The 16916-nt window shown below is 45.8% G+C and overlaps 2 protein-coding genes across 3 annotated transcripts in view; both read left to right on the forward strand.

Moving 5' to 3' along the window:
• Positions 1-16916, forward strand: part of LOC144606219 (argininosuccinate lyase-like) — a 368098-nt gene that overhangs the window by 40056 nt on the left and 311126 nt on the right. The window lies entirely within an intron of this gene.
• The window catches only part of asl (argininosuccinate lyase), a 38869-nt gene continuing 28325 nt past the window's right edge, over positions 6373-16916 (forward strand). Inside the window, exons 1-6 of one of the 2 annotated variants that reach the window (XM_078422711.1) lie at positions 6373-6492; positions 6571-6663; positions 10292-10486; positions 11384-11467; positions 14210-14266; positions 16427-16524. In XM_078422711.1, coding sequence (XP_078278837.1) covers positions 6649-6663; positions 10292-10486; positions 11384-11467; positions 14210-14266; positions 16427-16524 — 449 coding nt within the window. In that variant the 5' untranslated portion in view covers positions 6373-6492; positions 6571-6648. The other variant, XM_078422712.1, reaches the window with a different exon arrangement.

A 16916-nucleotide genomic window follows, 5' to 3' on the forward strand; every position in this document is an offset into this window, starting at 1 on the left:
CAGGCGTGGAAGTATCTGTGGTTTGACAATAGACAATAGACAATAGACAATAGGTGCAGGAGGAGGCCATTCAGCCCTTCGAGCCAGCACCGCCATTCAATGCGATCATGGCTGATCACTCTCAATCAGTACCCCGTTCCTGCCTTCTCCCCATACCCCCTCACTCCGCTATCCTTAAGAGCTCTATCCAGCTCTCTCTTGAAAGCATCCAACGAACTGGCCTCCACTGCCTTCTGAGGCAGAGAATTCCACACCTTCACCACTCTCTGACTGAAAAAGTTCTTCCTCATCTCCGTTCTAAATGGCCTACCCCTTATTCTTAAACTGTGGCCCCTTGTTCTGGACTCCCCCAACATTGGGAACATGTTTCCTGCCTCTAATGTGTCCAATCCCCAGCCTTTCAACACAGGCGGCACGGTAGCGCAGCGGTAGAGTTGCTGCTTTACAGCGAATGCAGCGCCGGAGACTCAGGTTCGATCCTGACTGCGGGTGCTGCACTGTAAGGAGTTTGTACGTTCTCCCCGTGACCTGCGTGGGTTTTCTCCGAGATCTTTGGTTTCCTCCCACACTCCAAAGACGTACAGGTATGTAGGTTAATTGGCTGGGTAAATGTAAAAATTGTCCCTAGTGGGTGTAGGATAGTGTTAATGTGCGGGGATTGCTGGGCGGCACGGACTTGGAGGGCCGAAAAGGCCTGTTTCCGGCTGTATATATATGATATGATATGATATGATACGACAGTCTCGCCATTCCGGGAATTAACCTAGTGAACCTACGCTGCACGCCCTCATCTGGGGTTTGAGCCCCAGGTGAGACTTTGGTTCAAACCAGCATCTGCAGTTCCTTCCTACACACCTGTAGTTTGCACATTGGCTTCATTATCCACCTCAGAACCCACTAAACTGGAATGGAAGTCATTCATCCTGGATCCGAAGAGACTGCCTGAGAAGGCAAATCGAAAAAAACCTCAGAAATTATCAATACCTTCCTCACAGGATTGATTGATACTCTTTATTTTTCGTTTAGTTTAGTTTAGAGATACAACAGGCCCTTCCGCCCACCGAGTCGGCGCCAACTAGTGATCCCCGCACACTAACACTATCCTACACACACTAGGGACAATTTACAATTATACCAAGCCAATTAACCTACACACCTGCACGTCTTTGGAGTGTGGGAGGAAACCGGAGATCCCGGAGAAAACCCACGCGGGTCACGGGGAGAACGTACAAACTCCATACAGACAGCACCCGTAGTAGGATCTCGAATGTGGGTCGCTGGCGCTGTAGGGCAGCAACTCTACTGCTGCGCCACCGTGGTGCCCAAACTATTGCCAATTTCCAACTCTTTGGGCAATACAGCAAAAGGTGTCGCACAGTCAATTTGGGTTGTCTTCAGCAGAAGACATTTTGTTCACATTTTATCAATCTCTGCTTTCACCTGGTTCTTCAATACATAAGTAACAGAGCAAGGTTTACAGTCAGTTGCTTTTACACATGGCTTAATGCAGACAAATAATACCCTTGCAGATATTATTGAATGATTCTGCAGCCTCCCCCATTATCATGACTAAGGTGCCAACATCTCTTTCAATCTCGCCACAGCTAACCTCATTCTTCTAAACTCCAGCGAATATAGGCCCAGTGCCGTCAAATGCTCATCATATGTTAACCTACTCATTCCTGGGATCATTTTTGTAAACCACGTCTAGGCCCTCTCAAGAGCCAGCACGACCTTCCTCAAATCTTCTTCTTCTTCTTAAGCCCTTGGCTCCTCTAGGGAGCATAGGCCATTGACAAATGTCCTCCACCTCACTCGGTTGTTGGCGGTTCTTTTGAGATCTCCCCAGTTGAGCCCACTCCCAGACATTTCTGCCTGAACACCTCTTCTCCAGCTGTTCCTGGGGCCACCTCTTTTCCTTTTTCCTCGGGGCTTCCATTTCAGGGCTTGCCGAGTGATGTTTGTGGCAGGTTTTCTGAGGGTGTGTCCAATCCAACTCCATTTTCTCTTTCGAATTTGTAAGTCAATGGGATCCTGGCTTGATCTTGTCCACAGGTCCACATTGCTTACTTTGTCTCCCCTCCAGATGTTTAGTATTCTCCTGAGGCAGGTGTCAATGAATGTTTGTGGCCTGTTTGTTGTGTGTTTTATTGTTCTCCATGTCTCTGATCCATACAGCATTACCTGTTTCACATTTGAATTAACAATGCGTATTTTGGTGTTGATTGAGATGTATTTTGAGCTCCAGATCTTCCTGAACATGTTAAACACCACCCTAGCCTTATTAATTCCGTTTTTTATGTCTGCATCTGCCCCTCCGGTGGTGTCCACAACACTGCCTAGGCATGTGGATGTTTCTACCTCCGCCAGGGCAGTGCTGTGCATGAGGACAGGCTTGCTGGGTTTGGAGTGGATCTTCATCACCTGTGTCTTTGCTGTATTGGGTGTAAGACCAAGTTTTGTTGCAGCTTGTCCTTCCTCAGATATGGTGTCCAAAATTGCTCACAATATTCCAAATGCGGCCCGACCAGCGCCTTATAGAGCCTCAGCATTACATCCCTGTTTTAGTATGCAGGCCCTCTTGAAATAAATGTTACCATTGAGTTTGCTTTCTTTACTACCGATCTGACTTGCAGATTAACTTTTTGGGAATCCTGCACCAGCACTCCCAAGTCACTTTGCACCTCCGATTTCTGGATTCTCTGCCCATTTAGAAAATAATCTATGCCTTTCTTCCTACTACCAAAATGCACGATTCCACACTTTGCTACACTATATTCCATCTGCCACGTCTCTACCACTCTCCCAGTTGCAGTTATATATTTTTTAGATTTAGATTTAGAGATACAGTGCAGAAACAGGCCCTTCGGCCCACCGAGTGCGCGCCGCCCAGCGATCCCCGCACACTAACACTATCCTACACACACTAGGGGCAATTTTTACATTTGCCCAGCCAATTAACCTACATACCTGTACGTCTTTGGAGTGTGGGAGGAAACCAAAGACCTCGGAGAAAACCCACGCAGGTCACGGGGAGAACGTACAAACTCCGTACAGACAGCACCCGTAGTCAGGATCGAACCTGAGTCTCCGGCGCTGCATTCGCTGTAAGGCAGCAACTCTACCGCTGCGCCACCGTGCCGCCCATATGACGTTGGTATGACTGCATTCAGAATATTGTGTTCAGTTATGAGCAGCATGTTATACGAAAGATGTTGTCAAGCTGGAAAGGGTGAGGAAAAAATTTACGAGGATGTTGCCAGGACTCGAGGGTCTGAGCTATAGGGAGATGTTGAGAAGGCGAGGACACTATTCGAAGGGCCTGAACGTTGAGGGGAGATGTTGCAGATCACGAGAGGAATAGATCGGGTAGATGCACAGGGTCTCTTGCCCAGAGTAGGAGAATCGAACACCAGAGGACATAGGTTCAAGGTGAAGGGGAAATTATTTAATAGGAATCTGAGGGGTAACTTTTTCATACAAAGGGTGGTGGGTGTATGGAACGAGCTGCCAGTGGAGGTAGTTGAGGCTGGGACTATCGCAATGTTTTAGAAACAGTTAGACAGGTACATGGATAGGACAGGTTTGGAGAGATATGGACCAAACACAAGCAGTTGGGACTAGTGTAGCTGGGACATGTTGGTCGATGTGAGCAAGTTGGGTCGAAGGGCCTGTTTCCGCACTGTATCACTCTATGACTCAAATCAGAGTTTGTCCCTGATCAATTTGATTGATTAGATTAATCAGGCTCACGTTGAAAGTTTTATCTGCCAACTGTTGTGACTCAATGAACAATTCTTCTGGCCTAGAATAGAAAAAGAATATCGAACAATATAGTGTGTAGAAAAGATCTGCAATTGCTGGTTGAAGTCGAAAGTAGACACAAAATGCTGGAGTAACTCAGCAGGACAGGCAGAGATCCAGCTTCTCTCCAGAGATGCTGCCTGTCCCGCTGAGTTACTCCAGCATTTTGTGTCTACTTTCCAACAGTAGAGCTCAGGAATGGGCCTTTCGGCCCACAATGTTTGTGATGAACATGATACCAAGTTAAACTGATCTCATCTGCACGTACATGATCTATATCCTTCTATTCCCCGCACTTCCACATGCCAATGAAGCAGATGGGAGGTCTAAACAACCCTCTAGCTGTTGAGAGGGTTGAGAGTATACACTGGAATTTAGAAGGATGAGGGGGGATCTTATTGAAACATATAAGATAATTAGGGGATTGGACACATTAGAGGCAGGAAACATGTTCCCAATGTTGGGGGAGTCCAGAACAAGGGGCCACAGTTTAAGAATAAGGGGTAGGCCATTTAGAACGGAGATGAGGAAGAACTTTTTCAGTCAGAGAGTGGTGAAGGTGTGGAATTCTCTGCCTCAGAAGGCAGTGGAGGCCAGTTCGTTGGATGCTTTCAAGAGAGAGCTGGATAGAGCTCTTAAGGATAGCGGAGTGAGGGGGTATGGGGAGAAGGCAGGAACGGGGTACTGATTGAGAGTGATCAGCCATGATCGCATTGAATGGCGGTGCTGGCTCGAAGGGCTGAATGGCCTAATCCTGCACCTATTGTCTATTGTCTATTGTCTATTGAGAGGACGGTTCAGTTGCCTGATAACAGCTGGGAGGAAATTGGCCCTGAATCTGGAGGTATGTGTTTTCAATTTCTGCACCTCTTGCCTAAAAGGGAGAGGGGAGAAGAGGGAGTGACCAGGGTGAGACTGGTCCTTGATTATGCTGGTGGCCTTGGCTAGGCGGCATAAAGTGTAGATGCAATCAATGGAAGGGAGGTTGGTTTGCATGATGTTCTGGGCTATGCCCACAATCTCTGCAATTTCTTGCAGTCATTGACCTATACATAGACAATAGACAATAGACAATAGGTGCAGGAGGAGGCCATTCGGCCCTTCGAGCCAGCATTGCCATTCAATGTGATCATGGCTGATCATTCTCAATCAGTACCCCGTTCCAGCCTTCTCCCCATACCCCCTGACTCCGCTATCCTTAAGAGCTCTATCTAGCTCTCTCTTGAATACATTCAGAGAATTGGCCTCCACTGCCTTCTGAGGCAGTGAATTCCACAGAATTACAACTCTCTGACTGAAAAAGTTTTTCCTCATCTCCGTTCTAAATGGCCTACCCCTTATTCTTAAACTGTGGCCCCTGGTTCTGGATTCCCCCAACATTGGGAACATGTTTCCTGCCTCTAACGTGTCCAACCCCTTAATAATCTTATACGTTTCGATAAGATCCCCTCTCATCCTTCTAAATTCCAGTGTATACAAGCCTAGTCGCTCCAGTCTTTCAACATACGACAGTCCCGCCATTCCGGGAATTAACCTAGTAAACCTACGCTGCACACCATAGAATGATACAGCGTAGAAATAGGCTCTACTTGCCCACACTGGCCAACATGTCCCATCTACACTAGTCCCACCTGCCCGCGTTTGGCCCATCTCCCTCCAAACCAGTCCTGTCCATATAAAGTCCATTAAAATAGCCATGTCCTGACCTTGAATTTGGAAAAAATAAGGTTTGCCTTAATTGACAAACCAGATCTATTTTAAAAAAAAATATGGTCTCCATTTATTGAATTTTTAAAAAAGTAAATGGGTTTGTCACAAAACTAAAATTTAAAACTAAAGTTAAAACTTGAGTTTAGGGTTGGATGTACAACTATACTCATTAACTCCTGGATCTATCCCCCATAATCTTCATATTTGTAATTCTCTTTTTTTCTTTGCTTTCTCTCTAATAGTTTTATAGCCCCTTTTTTTCCCCAGTCTCTTTTCATCTTTATGTTTTTCTTTAAAAATCAAAAAATTGAAGCTATGTAAGAATTCTACAACCAGTTTGTCGTTTATTATTATTTGTACATATGCTTTAAAATTTTTTTTTTTGCAAAAGTAAGACACACAGTGTTGAAGTAACACTCAACGGGTCAGTCAGCATCCCTGGAGAACATTAATAGGACATGGATAAAATATATACATATATATATATCCATGTCCTATTAATGTTCTCCAGGGATGCCGACTGACCCGTTGAGTGTTACTTTAACACTGTGTGGCTACTTTTTCAAGCCAGAATCTGCAGTTCCTTGTGCCTCCAGTAATTCAGAAGAAGTGTGTGGTAGTGCTGCTGCCTATTCCGACCTGTTCTATGGGTGTGCACTGTTAGCCCAGCCTTGTCTGCAGACGCTTATTGCTGACAGCTGCGGAGCTCCAGTGAGTACAGGGTTCAAAAGAACAAGTTCAGCTGGTTTGCAAAAGGGGCTCGCGTCCTTGAAGTAAAAACCATTGCACATTACTGTGGTTTGAAGTCAGCAATTGAATGGTTGGACTGCAAATCCCAGCAATCTCAGCTGATGGGTCATTTTTCCGGTTCCTGGCACTGGGAGTTTCTAGGCTGAAGTAGATCTAGTTGGGGCGGTGATTGGGAGCAGCAGGTAGACCTGGTTGGTGCTGGCACTGGCACTGTGTGCAGTCAGTCAGGTGTGTTACAGACAGCCGGGCGTTCGCTCAACCTTCTCGCACAGTGTGTGTACTGACACTTGTTTATCCCTCAAGCAGGTCGGGGATTCCTTCACCCACCGAGAGATTTATTTCCACATCATCTGTGGAGGAGACCTTGGAAATCCAGCGCTGGAAATGGCCAACTCAGAGGTAAAGTGTTGCACTAAACTCTCCAATTTTAAGAGCCGCAGCTTCAGATTTATTCCGGACAGGTGGAGTAAAGACACTCCCTCCTCGTATGATTCCACTCCTCCTCCATCGTTGCTTGCTTTATATGAATATATATGTATTTGTATGTGTGTTTGTGTGTGTGTGTGTGTGTTTGTATGTGTGTTTGTTTGTGTGTTTGTTTGTGTGTGTGTTTGTGTGTTTGTGTGTTTGTTTGTGTGTGTGTTTGTGTGTGTGTTTGTGTGTGTGTTTGTGTGTGTGTTTGTGTGTGTGTTTGTGAGTGTGTTTGTGTGTTTGTATGTGTGTGTGTTTGTGTGTGTTTGTGAGAGTGTGTTTGTGAGTGTGTGTGTTTGTTTGTTTGTGTTTGTGTGTGTGTGTGTGTGTGTGTTTGTGAGTGTGTGTTTGTGTGTGTTTGTTTGTGAGTGTGTGTGTGTGTGTGTTTGTGTGTGTTTGTGTGTGTGTGTGTGTGTGTGTGTGTGAAACATAGAAACATAGAAAATAGGTGCAGGAGTAGGCCATTCGGCCCTTCGAGCCTGCACCGCCATTCAATATGATCATGGCTGATCATCCAGCTCAGTAGCCTGCACCTGCCTTCTCTCCATACCCCCTGATCCCTTTAGCAAAAAGGGCCACATCTAACTCCCTCTTAAATATAGCCAATGAACTGGCCTCAACTACCTTCTGTGGCAGAGAATTCCACAGACTCACCACTCTGTGTGTGTGTTCCCCCAACTATCTCCTCAACTGTGGAGTTCTGCCCCACTCAGATAGCTCTCACTTGAGTGGGACTATGAATGTTGGAAGGCAGAACAAACATCACCTTGAAGTATTGCCCTGTCTACTACCTGCTCGTCCATGCACAGCAAGTGTGGACGAACTTCCTACTATCAAATCAACCTTCAGAACTGAAACCAAAGTGCTTGAAACTGGTTGAAAGCCCGTATTTCACAAGCGAAGTCCTATTGCCTGGTTTCTATTCTGTTCATTTTTTTTAAAAACTTTGCATCTATTTCCCTTTTTTTTGTGTGTGATACTTTCCCCTGAATGCTTGCATTACCTGCTAATGCCAGAACTCCACCGCCTGCCGTTTCACCTTAAACAACTATCTAGGCAGAGTCACTCCACATTCTTTGCTTTTTGTCCTGGGGTAAAACAAACATAAAATGAACGCAGATTCCACTGTGGTGCTCGATCTTTCTGCGTTCGAGGATGTGACAGTTCCATTGAGCCATCGTTTATTGGTAATGGCATTGGGCAATGGGGTATTCCAATGTGTTGCAATGCATGTTGTTTTTTTTAACAAACTTACCGTGTGGTTTAGTCTAGTGAAAAGCTTTTGTTCTTGTTGCAACCAGGCTGTCCACAGTGTACAGTTACAGGATAAAAAGCACAACGTTTAATGCAGGATAATGTCCGATTCAAGTTAGTTCAAAAGCCTCCATTGAGGTCGATGGGAGGCCAGGACAACTCGAGTTGGTGAGGGAACGGTTCAGTTGCCCGATAACAGCTGGGATGAAGCTCTCCCTGAAACTGGAGGTGTGCGTTTTCAAACGTCTGCATCTCCTGCCTGAAGTGCACGGTGTGACCAGGGTGTGATAGGTCTCTGTAAAAGACAGCTCTGCATTATCATGCCATTTTTCATTAACTGGTTCATTCCAAAGTGCCCGAAAGCTAACAAATTATTTTTGAAGTAATCGAGTCACACAGCATGGAAACAGGCCCTTCTGCCCAACTCGCCCTTGTTGATCAAGATGTCCGTCCAAGCTAGTCCCATCTGACTACAAGAATGACCCCAGGACTGAGTAGGTTAACATATCATGAGCGTTTGATGACACTGGGCCTGTACTCGCTGGAGTTTCGAAGAATCAGGGGGGACCTCATTGAAACGTACCGAATAGTGAAAGGCATGGACAGAGTGGATGTGGAGAGGATGTTTCCACTAGTGGGAGAGTCTAGGACTAGAGGTCACAGTCTCGGAATTAAAGGATGTTCTTTTAGGAAGGAGATGAGGAGGAATTTCTTTAGTCAGGGGGTGGTGAATCTGTGGAATTCTTTGCCACAGAAGACTGGAGGCAGAATCAGTGGATATACTTAAGGCAAAGATAGATAGATTCTTGATTAGTACAGGTGTCAGGGGTTATGGGGAGAAGGCAGGAGAATTGGGTTAGGAGGGAGAGATAGATCAGCCATGATTGAATGGCGGAGTAGACTTGATGGGCCGAATGGCCTAATTCTACTTCTATCACTTATGATCTTATGACTGCGTCTGGCCTATATCTCTCAACCTTTTCTATTCATGTATCTGTATGAATGCCTTTTAAACTTTGTAATTGTTTGTGGTTCAAAAGCTTCCTTGCAACATGTGGTAACAAAAAAATATTGGTGATTTCAAGTCTTAAGAAAATGTTACTTCAAGTAATATGAAAGTGTGGTGATATCTTTTAAAGCAGTGTTTTCATTCCATTTCTCCTGCTCCCTCGACCCCGTCCAAGGACCCCGACAGTCCTCTCAGGTGAGGCAGAGGTTCACTTGCACCTCCCCCTACCTCATCTATCCTCCGTTCCAGATGTGGACTCCTATATATCGGCGAGACCAAGCGCGGGCCCGGCGATCGTTTCGCTGAACACCTTCGCTCAGTTCCTCTGGGCCTACCTGATTTCCGGGTTGCTAAACACTTTAACTCCCTCTCCCATTCCCACACTGACCTTTCTGGCCTGGGCCTCCTCCATTGTCAGAGTGAGGCCAAACGCAAATTGAAGGAACATCACCTCATATTTTGCTTGGGCAGCTTACACCCCAGCGGTATGAACATTGATTTCTCTAACTTCAAGTAACCCTTGCTTTCCCTCTCTCTCCGTTCCTCCCCCATCCTAGTTCCCCAACTAGTTTCACTGTCATGATTAATTTTACTGTTTGTATGTCTCATTGTCACCTTCCCCTTGGCCAACAATTAACTATATACTACATTTACTTGGGCAGCATCTGCTTTGATCTATCATTTCCACACCTTGCCCTTCCATATCTCTAGTTTCCCTCCCCCCTGACTCTCAGTCTGAGAAAGGTTCGTGACCCGAAACGTCACTCATTCCTTCTCTCCAGAGATACAGATACAGAGATACAGCACAGAAACAGGTCCTTCGGCCCACCGGGTCTGCGCCGCCCAGCGATCCCCGCACATTAACACTATCCTATACCCACTATGGACAATTTTTACATTTGCCCAGCCAATTAACCTACGTACCTGTACATCTTTGGAGTGTGGGAGGAAACCGAAGATCTCGGAGAAAACCCACGTAGGTCACGGGGAGAACGTACAAACTCCGTACAGACGGCGCCCGTAGTCAGGATCGAACCTGAGTCTCCGGCGCTGCATTCGCTGTAAGGCAGCAACTCTACCGCTGCGCCACCGTGCCGCCTGTCCCGATGAGTTACTCCAGCATTTTGTGTCAACCTTTAATGCACCATACGTTGTCTCAACTGATTTGCATTTTGGCTTCCCCTAAAACTGTGCAAATTACATGAACTGATTTAGTAATAAGTTGCTCATGGGAATGTTATATGTTTTGCAAGTCAACCGTACAATATGTGCCAACGATTTTTGTATCCTCAGGGTGATAAACTATGGGGAGGAAGATTTGTCGGAGCCATTGATCCAATAATGGAGAAGTTTAATGCTTCTATTTCTTATGATCAACGCATGTGGTCTGCAGACATACAAGGAAGCAAGGCCTATAGCAAGGCTTTGGAGAAGGCCGGGCTGCTAACAAAGTCAGAAATGGATCAAATTCTAAATGGAATGGACAAGGTAATCAAAAACTGCAATGAACTGGATTGATCATCAAAGTAAAGATGTTTACAAGTTCACAAGTTATAGGAGTAGAATTAGGCCATTCGGCCCGTCGAGTCTATTCCCCCACTCAGTCATGGATGATTCTCTGCCTCCGAATCCCATTATCCTACCTTCCCCCCCCCCTTAACCCTTGACACCCATTCTAATCAAGAATTTGTCTATCTCTGCCTTAAAAATATCCACTGACTTGGCTTCCACAGCCCTCTGTGGCAATGAGTTCCACAGATTCACCACCCTCTGACTAAACATTGCTTCTTCAGCTGCATTTGGACTGTTCACAGAACTAGAACCTTGAAACGTACCGAATTATGAAAGGCTTGGAAGAGTGGATGTGGAGAGGATGTTTCCACTAGTGGGAGAGTGTAGGACTAGAGGTCACAGCCTCAGAATTAAAGGACGTTCCTTTCGGAAGGAGATGAGGAGGAATTTCTTTAGTCAGAGAATTCTTCGCCACAGAAGACTGTGGACACTGTCAATGGACATTTCCAAGGCAGAGATAGATAGATTCTTGATTAGTATGGATGTCAACGGTTATGGGCAGAAGGCAGGAAAATGGGGTTAGGAGGGACAGATAGATCAGCCTTGATTGAATGGCGGAGTAGACTTGATGGGCCGAATGGCCTAATTCTGCTCCTATCACCAATGACCTTTTGTGTCTGAATCTGTTAAACCTGGATGCCACAGAACTAGAAGTTCAGTATTTGTCGTCGTTTGATAAATTCCTGGCCGATATTACTAAAGCTTCATCTCCCACCTTTGCAAGGGGAAGTGGGAATAACTTTTGTATAAATTGCACTTCACAAGTTGCGAGATTCAGCGCGAGATGTTTTTGATTTTCAAAACTGTTTTAAGATTCACGAAGAATGGAGCAAAGGGACCTTCGTGATCAAAGACGGGGATGAGGACATTCACACAGCCCATGAGCGGAGACTGAAGGTGAGATGACCACGGAACATAGAACAGCACAGCACAGGACAGGCCCTTCGGCCCACAGTGTCTGTGCCGAGCCTGATGGCCAAGTTAAACTGATCACATCTGCCTGTGCATCATTCTTCCCCCTCTATTCCTTGCACTTCCACGTGCCTCTTAAATGCCACTGTGGTATCTGCCTCCACCACCAACCACCCCAGGCACTGGAATTTAGTGGATACACTGGAATTTAGAAGGATGAGAGGAGATCTTATCGAAGCGTATAAGATTATTAAGGGGTTGGACACGTTAGAGGCAGGAAACATGTTCCCAATGTTGGGGGAGTCCAGAACAAGGGGCCACAGTTTAAGAATAAGGGGTAGGCCATTTAGAACTGAGATGAGGAAAAACGTTTTCAGTCAGAGAGTTGTGAATCTGTGGAATTCTCTGCCTCAGAAGGCAGTGGAGGCCAATTCTCTGAATGCATTCAAGAGAGAGCTAGATAGAGCTCTTAAGGATAGCGGAGTCAGGGGGTATGGGGAGAAGGCAGGAACGGGGTACTGATCGAGAATGATCAGCCATGATCACATTGAATGGCGGTGCGGGCTCGAAGGGCCGAATGGCCTCCTCCTGCACCTATTGTCTATTCTATAACCCCCACCACTCTCTGCTTGCTCGACACCTCTCCACTAAACCTTGTCCCTCTCTTTGTGCAGCTATGCCCACTAGTGTTGGACATTTCTACCCACAGGGGAGAACACTTATCAAAGCTTGGGGAACAAAATTGTAATGAATAGAAGTTCCCAGGAATATCTGGATATAGGTCTGGAAATGTGGTTAAGATTTATAACCTGGATTGCTCTCATGAATGCGTAGGGAAAAAAGCTGCAGATGCTGGTTAAAATCGAAGGTAGACACAAAATGCTGGAGTAACTCAGCGGGTCAGGCAGCATCTCTGGAGAGAAGGAATGGGTGACGTTTCGGGTCGAGACCCTTCTTCAGACCTTTAGCGATACAGTCTCACGAACAGTCTCAATAACAAGGTGCTGATTCTGATATGAGTTGCCCCAAGGATCAACAAATCTGTTACCAAGTAAAACAAACAATAATTCTTTCGAAAAGTGGCCTTTGGATGTTAACATAGAAGACAAAACATGGAACACTATAAGCACATAGAAACATGGAAAATAGGTGCAAGAGGAGGCCATTTGGCCCTTCGAGCCTGTACGCACCGCCATTCATCGTGATCATGGCTGATCATCCACAATCAGTAACCCTGTGCCTGCCTTCTCCCCATCTCCCTTGATTCCGCTAGCCCCTAGAGCTCTATCTAGCTCTCTTTTAAATCCATCCAGTGAATTGGCCTCCACTGCCTTCTGTGGTTGAGAATTCCACAAATTCACAATTCTCTGGGTGAAAATGTTTTTTCTCATCTCAGTTTTAAATGGCCTCCCCTCTATTCTTAGACTGTGTGGCCCCTAGTTCTGGACTCCTCCAACATTGGGAACATTTTTCCTGCATCTAGCTTGTCCAGTCCTTTTATAGTTTTATATGTTTCTATAGGATCCCCTCTCATCCTTCTAAATTCCCGTGAATACAAGCCCAGTCTTTCCAATCTTTCCTCATGCGACAGTCCCGCCATCCCGGGGATTAACCTCCCGAACAGGCCCTTCGGCCCATAATGTCCGTGCTGAACATGATGCCAAGACCATCACCAAACTACCTGCACATAACCGATATCCCTCCATTCCCTGCATATCCATATCTATATACTAAAACTCTCGTTTGTTTGTTTGTTTGTTTGTTCCTGAACTACAGCCAAAACGGTACACGATAGCGCAACAATTTTAGGCCCACCTTACTCACCGTCGTCCCTTTGGTGCTAATGGAAGAAGTTTCATTGAAATCGGTGTTATATTTTTTGTTATTCACATTTTAAAGTTTAAATCTATCTCTTAGAGAGGGAGGGGGTGCAGTGAGGGGGGGGGGAGGGAGGGGGGGGGGGGGGAGGAGGAGGGAGGATAAGAGGGGTTGAGGGGGATGGAGTGGGTGGGAGGGGAGGGAGAGGAGAGGGTGCTGCACCAATGCAGGAGAGGTTTGGGCCCAACGGGTCCACTTGGTCGAGTGCTTGGTCAAAAATCTTTTAAATGCCACTAATGTATCTGCTTCAACCACCACCATAACAGTGCGATCCTGGGAAAGATTTGAAGTTGATTGATTGGATCTTGTTACCAAAGTGGATAACCTCACATTTATCCACATTATGCTGCATCTGCCATGCATCTGCCCACTCACCCAACCTATTCAGGTCACCCTGCAGCCTCATAGCATTCTCCTCATGGCTCACACTGCCTCCCTTTATAAATGAAAGTGTGCTGTACTGTTAACATATCTAAAGAACTAAGTGAGGTGTATGATTTAAGAAGGCAAGGCTAATTATTAATTTTGTTATGCAAATTGTCGGAATGATTATTAATATGATGTTTGCGAATCTGCCGTTATTAAACTTAGCTGTAATGATTTTCAACAAAACCATTGCCAGAAATTTAATCACGTAATCATATTTTTTTATCAGTGTGTGCTTGAATTTATTTTTCTACCAGTGGCATCTGAGTAACAATGTAGTTAGCGTTCCGTATATAAGCTGATCTCTCCACATTACCAAACTATGAAAGTCATTATCTTACTATTAAGTCAACAGAAATGGTTATCTACTGCTGAGGTTTTTCTATTAAAGATATTATTGCAGTGTGCCCTTTTTAATTTCAGGAACTGATTGGGGAAACTGCTGGAAAATTACACACTGGTCGCAGCAGAAATGACCAGGCAAGTTAAATCTTTGTGTTCCATTCAATCTCATTTCTAGCACACAGGGCGATTATATTTTTGCCAGATTAGTTTAATTTAGTTTAGTTTAGAGATACAGCGTGGAAACAGGCCCTTTTGGCCCGCGCTGACCAGCGACTCCCGCATATTAACACTATCCTACACACGCCAGGGACAATTTTTACATTTACCTAGCCAATTAATTTACAAGCCTGTACATCTTTGGAGTGAGGGAGGAAACCGAAGATCTCGGAGAAAACCCACACAGGTCACGGGGAGAACGTACAAACTCCGTACAGACAGCACCCGTAGTCAGGATCGAACCCGGGTCTCCGGTGCTGCATTCGCTGTAAGGCAGCGACTCTACCGTTGCTCCAAATGATATCTTCCTTATGTGTCATTTGATCCACCAGCAGTGTCTGCAGGCTCTTGGGTGTGGTTGCTTCCTCGGCCAAAAACATTTCTTTCATAAAGGTACTATCTCCCAACTAATGCCAAGTATCTGGTACAACAATATATCAGAAGTCAGACACAAAGTGCTGGAGTAACTCAGCGGGCCAGGCAGCATCTTTGGATGGAAGGAATGAATGGGTGACGTTTCGGGTCGAGACCCTTCTTCAGGCTGAGAGTCAGGGGAGAGGGAAACGAGAGATATGGAAGGGCAAGGTGTGAAAACGAGAGATCAAAGGGGACAAAGTTCATGGAAAATGTAGAATAGGTCACTGTTAGTTAGGGGAAGGTGATGACGAGGCATACAAAGTAAAATGTAATCAGGAGGACAGTCAAACTAGTCGGAGAACCTGGACGGGGGAGGGACAGAGAGAGAGAGAGGGAAGCAAGGGTTACTTGAAGTTAGAGGTTAATATTCATACCCGTGGGGTATAAGCTGCCCAAGCAAAATATGAGGTTCTGTTCCTCCAATTTGCATTGGGCCTCACTCTGACAATGGAAGAGGCCCAGGACAGAAAGGCCAGTGTGGGAATGGGAGGGGGAGTTAAAGTGTTTGGCAACCGGGAGATCAGGTAGGTCCAGGCAAACTGAGCGGACAATACAGAAATCATACCATTTGGTGCATTTTTTATACTTTTATACCCTGCAGCACCCAGTAGTGAACACGGTTTCTCCTTATTCAATTTCACACAAAGGGTGGTGGGTGTATGGAACAAGTTGCCAGAGGAGGTAGTTGAGGCTGGGACTATCCCAATGTTTAAGAGACAGTTAGACAGGTACGTTGATAGGACAGGTTTGGAGGGATATTGACCAAGCGCAGGCAAGTGGGACTGGTGTAGCTGGGACATGTTGGCCGGTGTGGGCAAGTTGGGCCGAAGGGCCCGTTTCCAAACTCGATGTAACTTTTCTGAGGAAAATAATCCCAATGTAACCCAGTCCATCACACCGACCAGACTCCCCACCATTGACTCCAACTACACTTCAAGATGCCTCGAGAAAGCAAACAATCCCACCCTGGTCATTCCTTCTTCTCCCCACTCCCATCGGTCAGAAGATACAGAAGCTTGAAAACACTCACCGCCAGAGTCAATGACAATGTCTTCCCCTTTGTTATCAGGCTTCTGAATGGCCCTGCAATAAACTAGGGTACGGTCCCAATTCCCCCCCTTACCTATCCCCCTACCTTCTTCCCCCCATAAAACCTAATTTTCCCCCATCTTTAGTCAGAGGGTGGTGAATCTGTGGAATTCTTCGCCACAGAAAGCTGTGGAGGCCAGGTCAATGGATATTGTTATGGCAAAGTTAGATACATTCTTGATTAGAAAGGGTGTCAGAGGTTATGGGGAGAAGGCAGGAGAATGGGGTTAGGAGGGAGAGATAGATCAGGCATGATTTGAATGGCGGAGTAGACTTGATGGGCCGAATGGCCTAATTATACTCCTATCCCTTATGACCTACCTCATTGCGGACATTGGACTTTGCCTCTGAAACTGATGCGCTACGATGCTAACTATATTCAGCACTCTGTATCTTTCCCTTCACTTTTCCTGTTGTACTTGTGTTTGGATTGAGTGTAATTTTTGTGTAGTATTATCTGTTTTGCTTGGACAGCGTGCAAAATGAGGCTTTTCACTGTAACTTAGTGCATGTGGCGATAATAAAACCTAATCCTAAACTCTACATCACTATATGCGATGAACCATTTTATAGGTGGCGACTGACATGAGAATATGGCTACGAGATGAGGTATCTGTTCTGTCCGGACACATGAACCGGTTGATTAAAACAATGGTGGAGAGGGCTGCCGTGTAAGTATTTGTCCTACATTTTTTATGCGCTGGACTCGTGGAGTCATGGCGTCACACATGGAAACAGGCCCCTTTGGCCCAACTTGCTCACACTGACCAACTTGCCCCATCCATAGGCAATAGACAATAGGTGCAGGAGTAGGCCATTCGGCCCTTCGAGCCAGCACCACCATTCAATGTGATCATGGCTGATCATTCTCAATCAGTACCCCGTTCCTGCCTTCTCCCCATACCCCCTGACTCCGCTATCCTTAAGAGCTCTATCTAGCTCTCTCTTGAATGCATTCAGAGAATTGGCCTCCACTGCCTTCTGAGGCAGAGAATTCCACAGATTTACAACTCTCTGACTGAAAAAGTTTTTCCTCATCTCCGTTCTAAATGGCCTACCCCTT

The sequence above is a fragment of the Rhinoraja longicauda genome, chromosome 26 (genome assembly GCF_053455715.1).
Source record: "Rhinoraja longicauda isolate Sanriku21f chromosome 26, sRhiLon1.1, whole genome shotgun sequence".
In the NCBI taxonomy this organism is placed as follows: domain Eukaryota; kingdom Metazoa; phylum Chordata; class Chondrichthyes; order Rajiformes; family Arhynchobatidae; genus Rhinoraja; species Rhinoraja longicauda.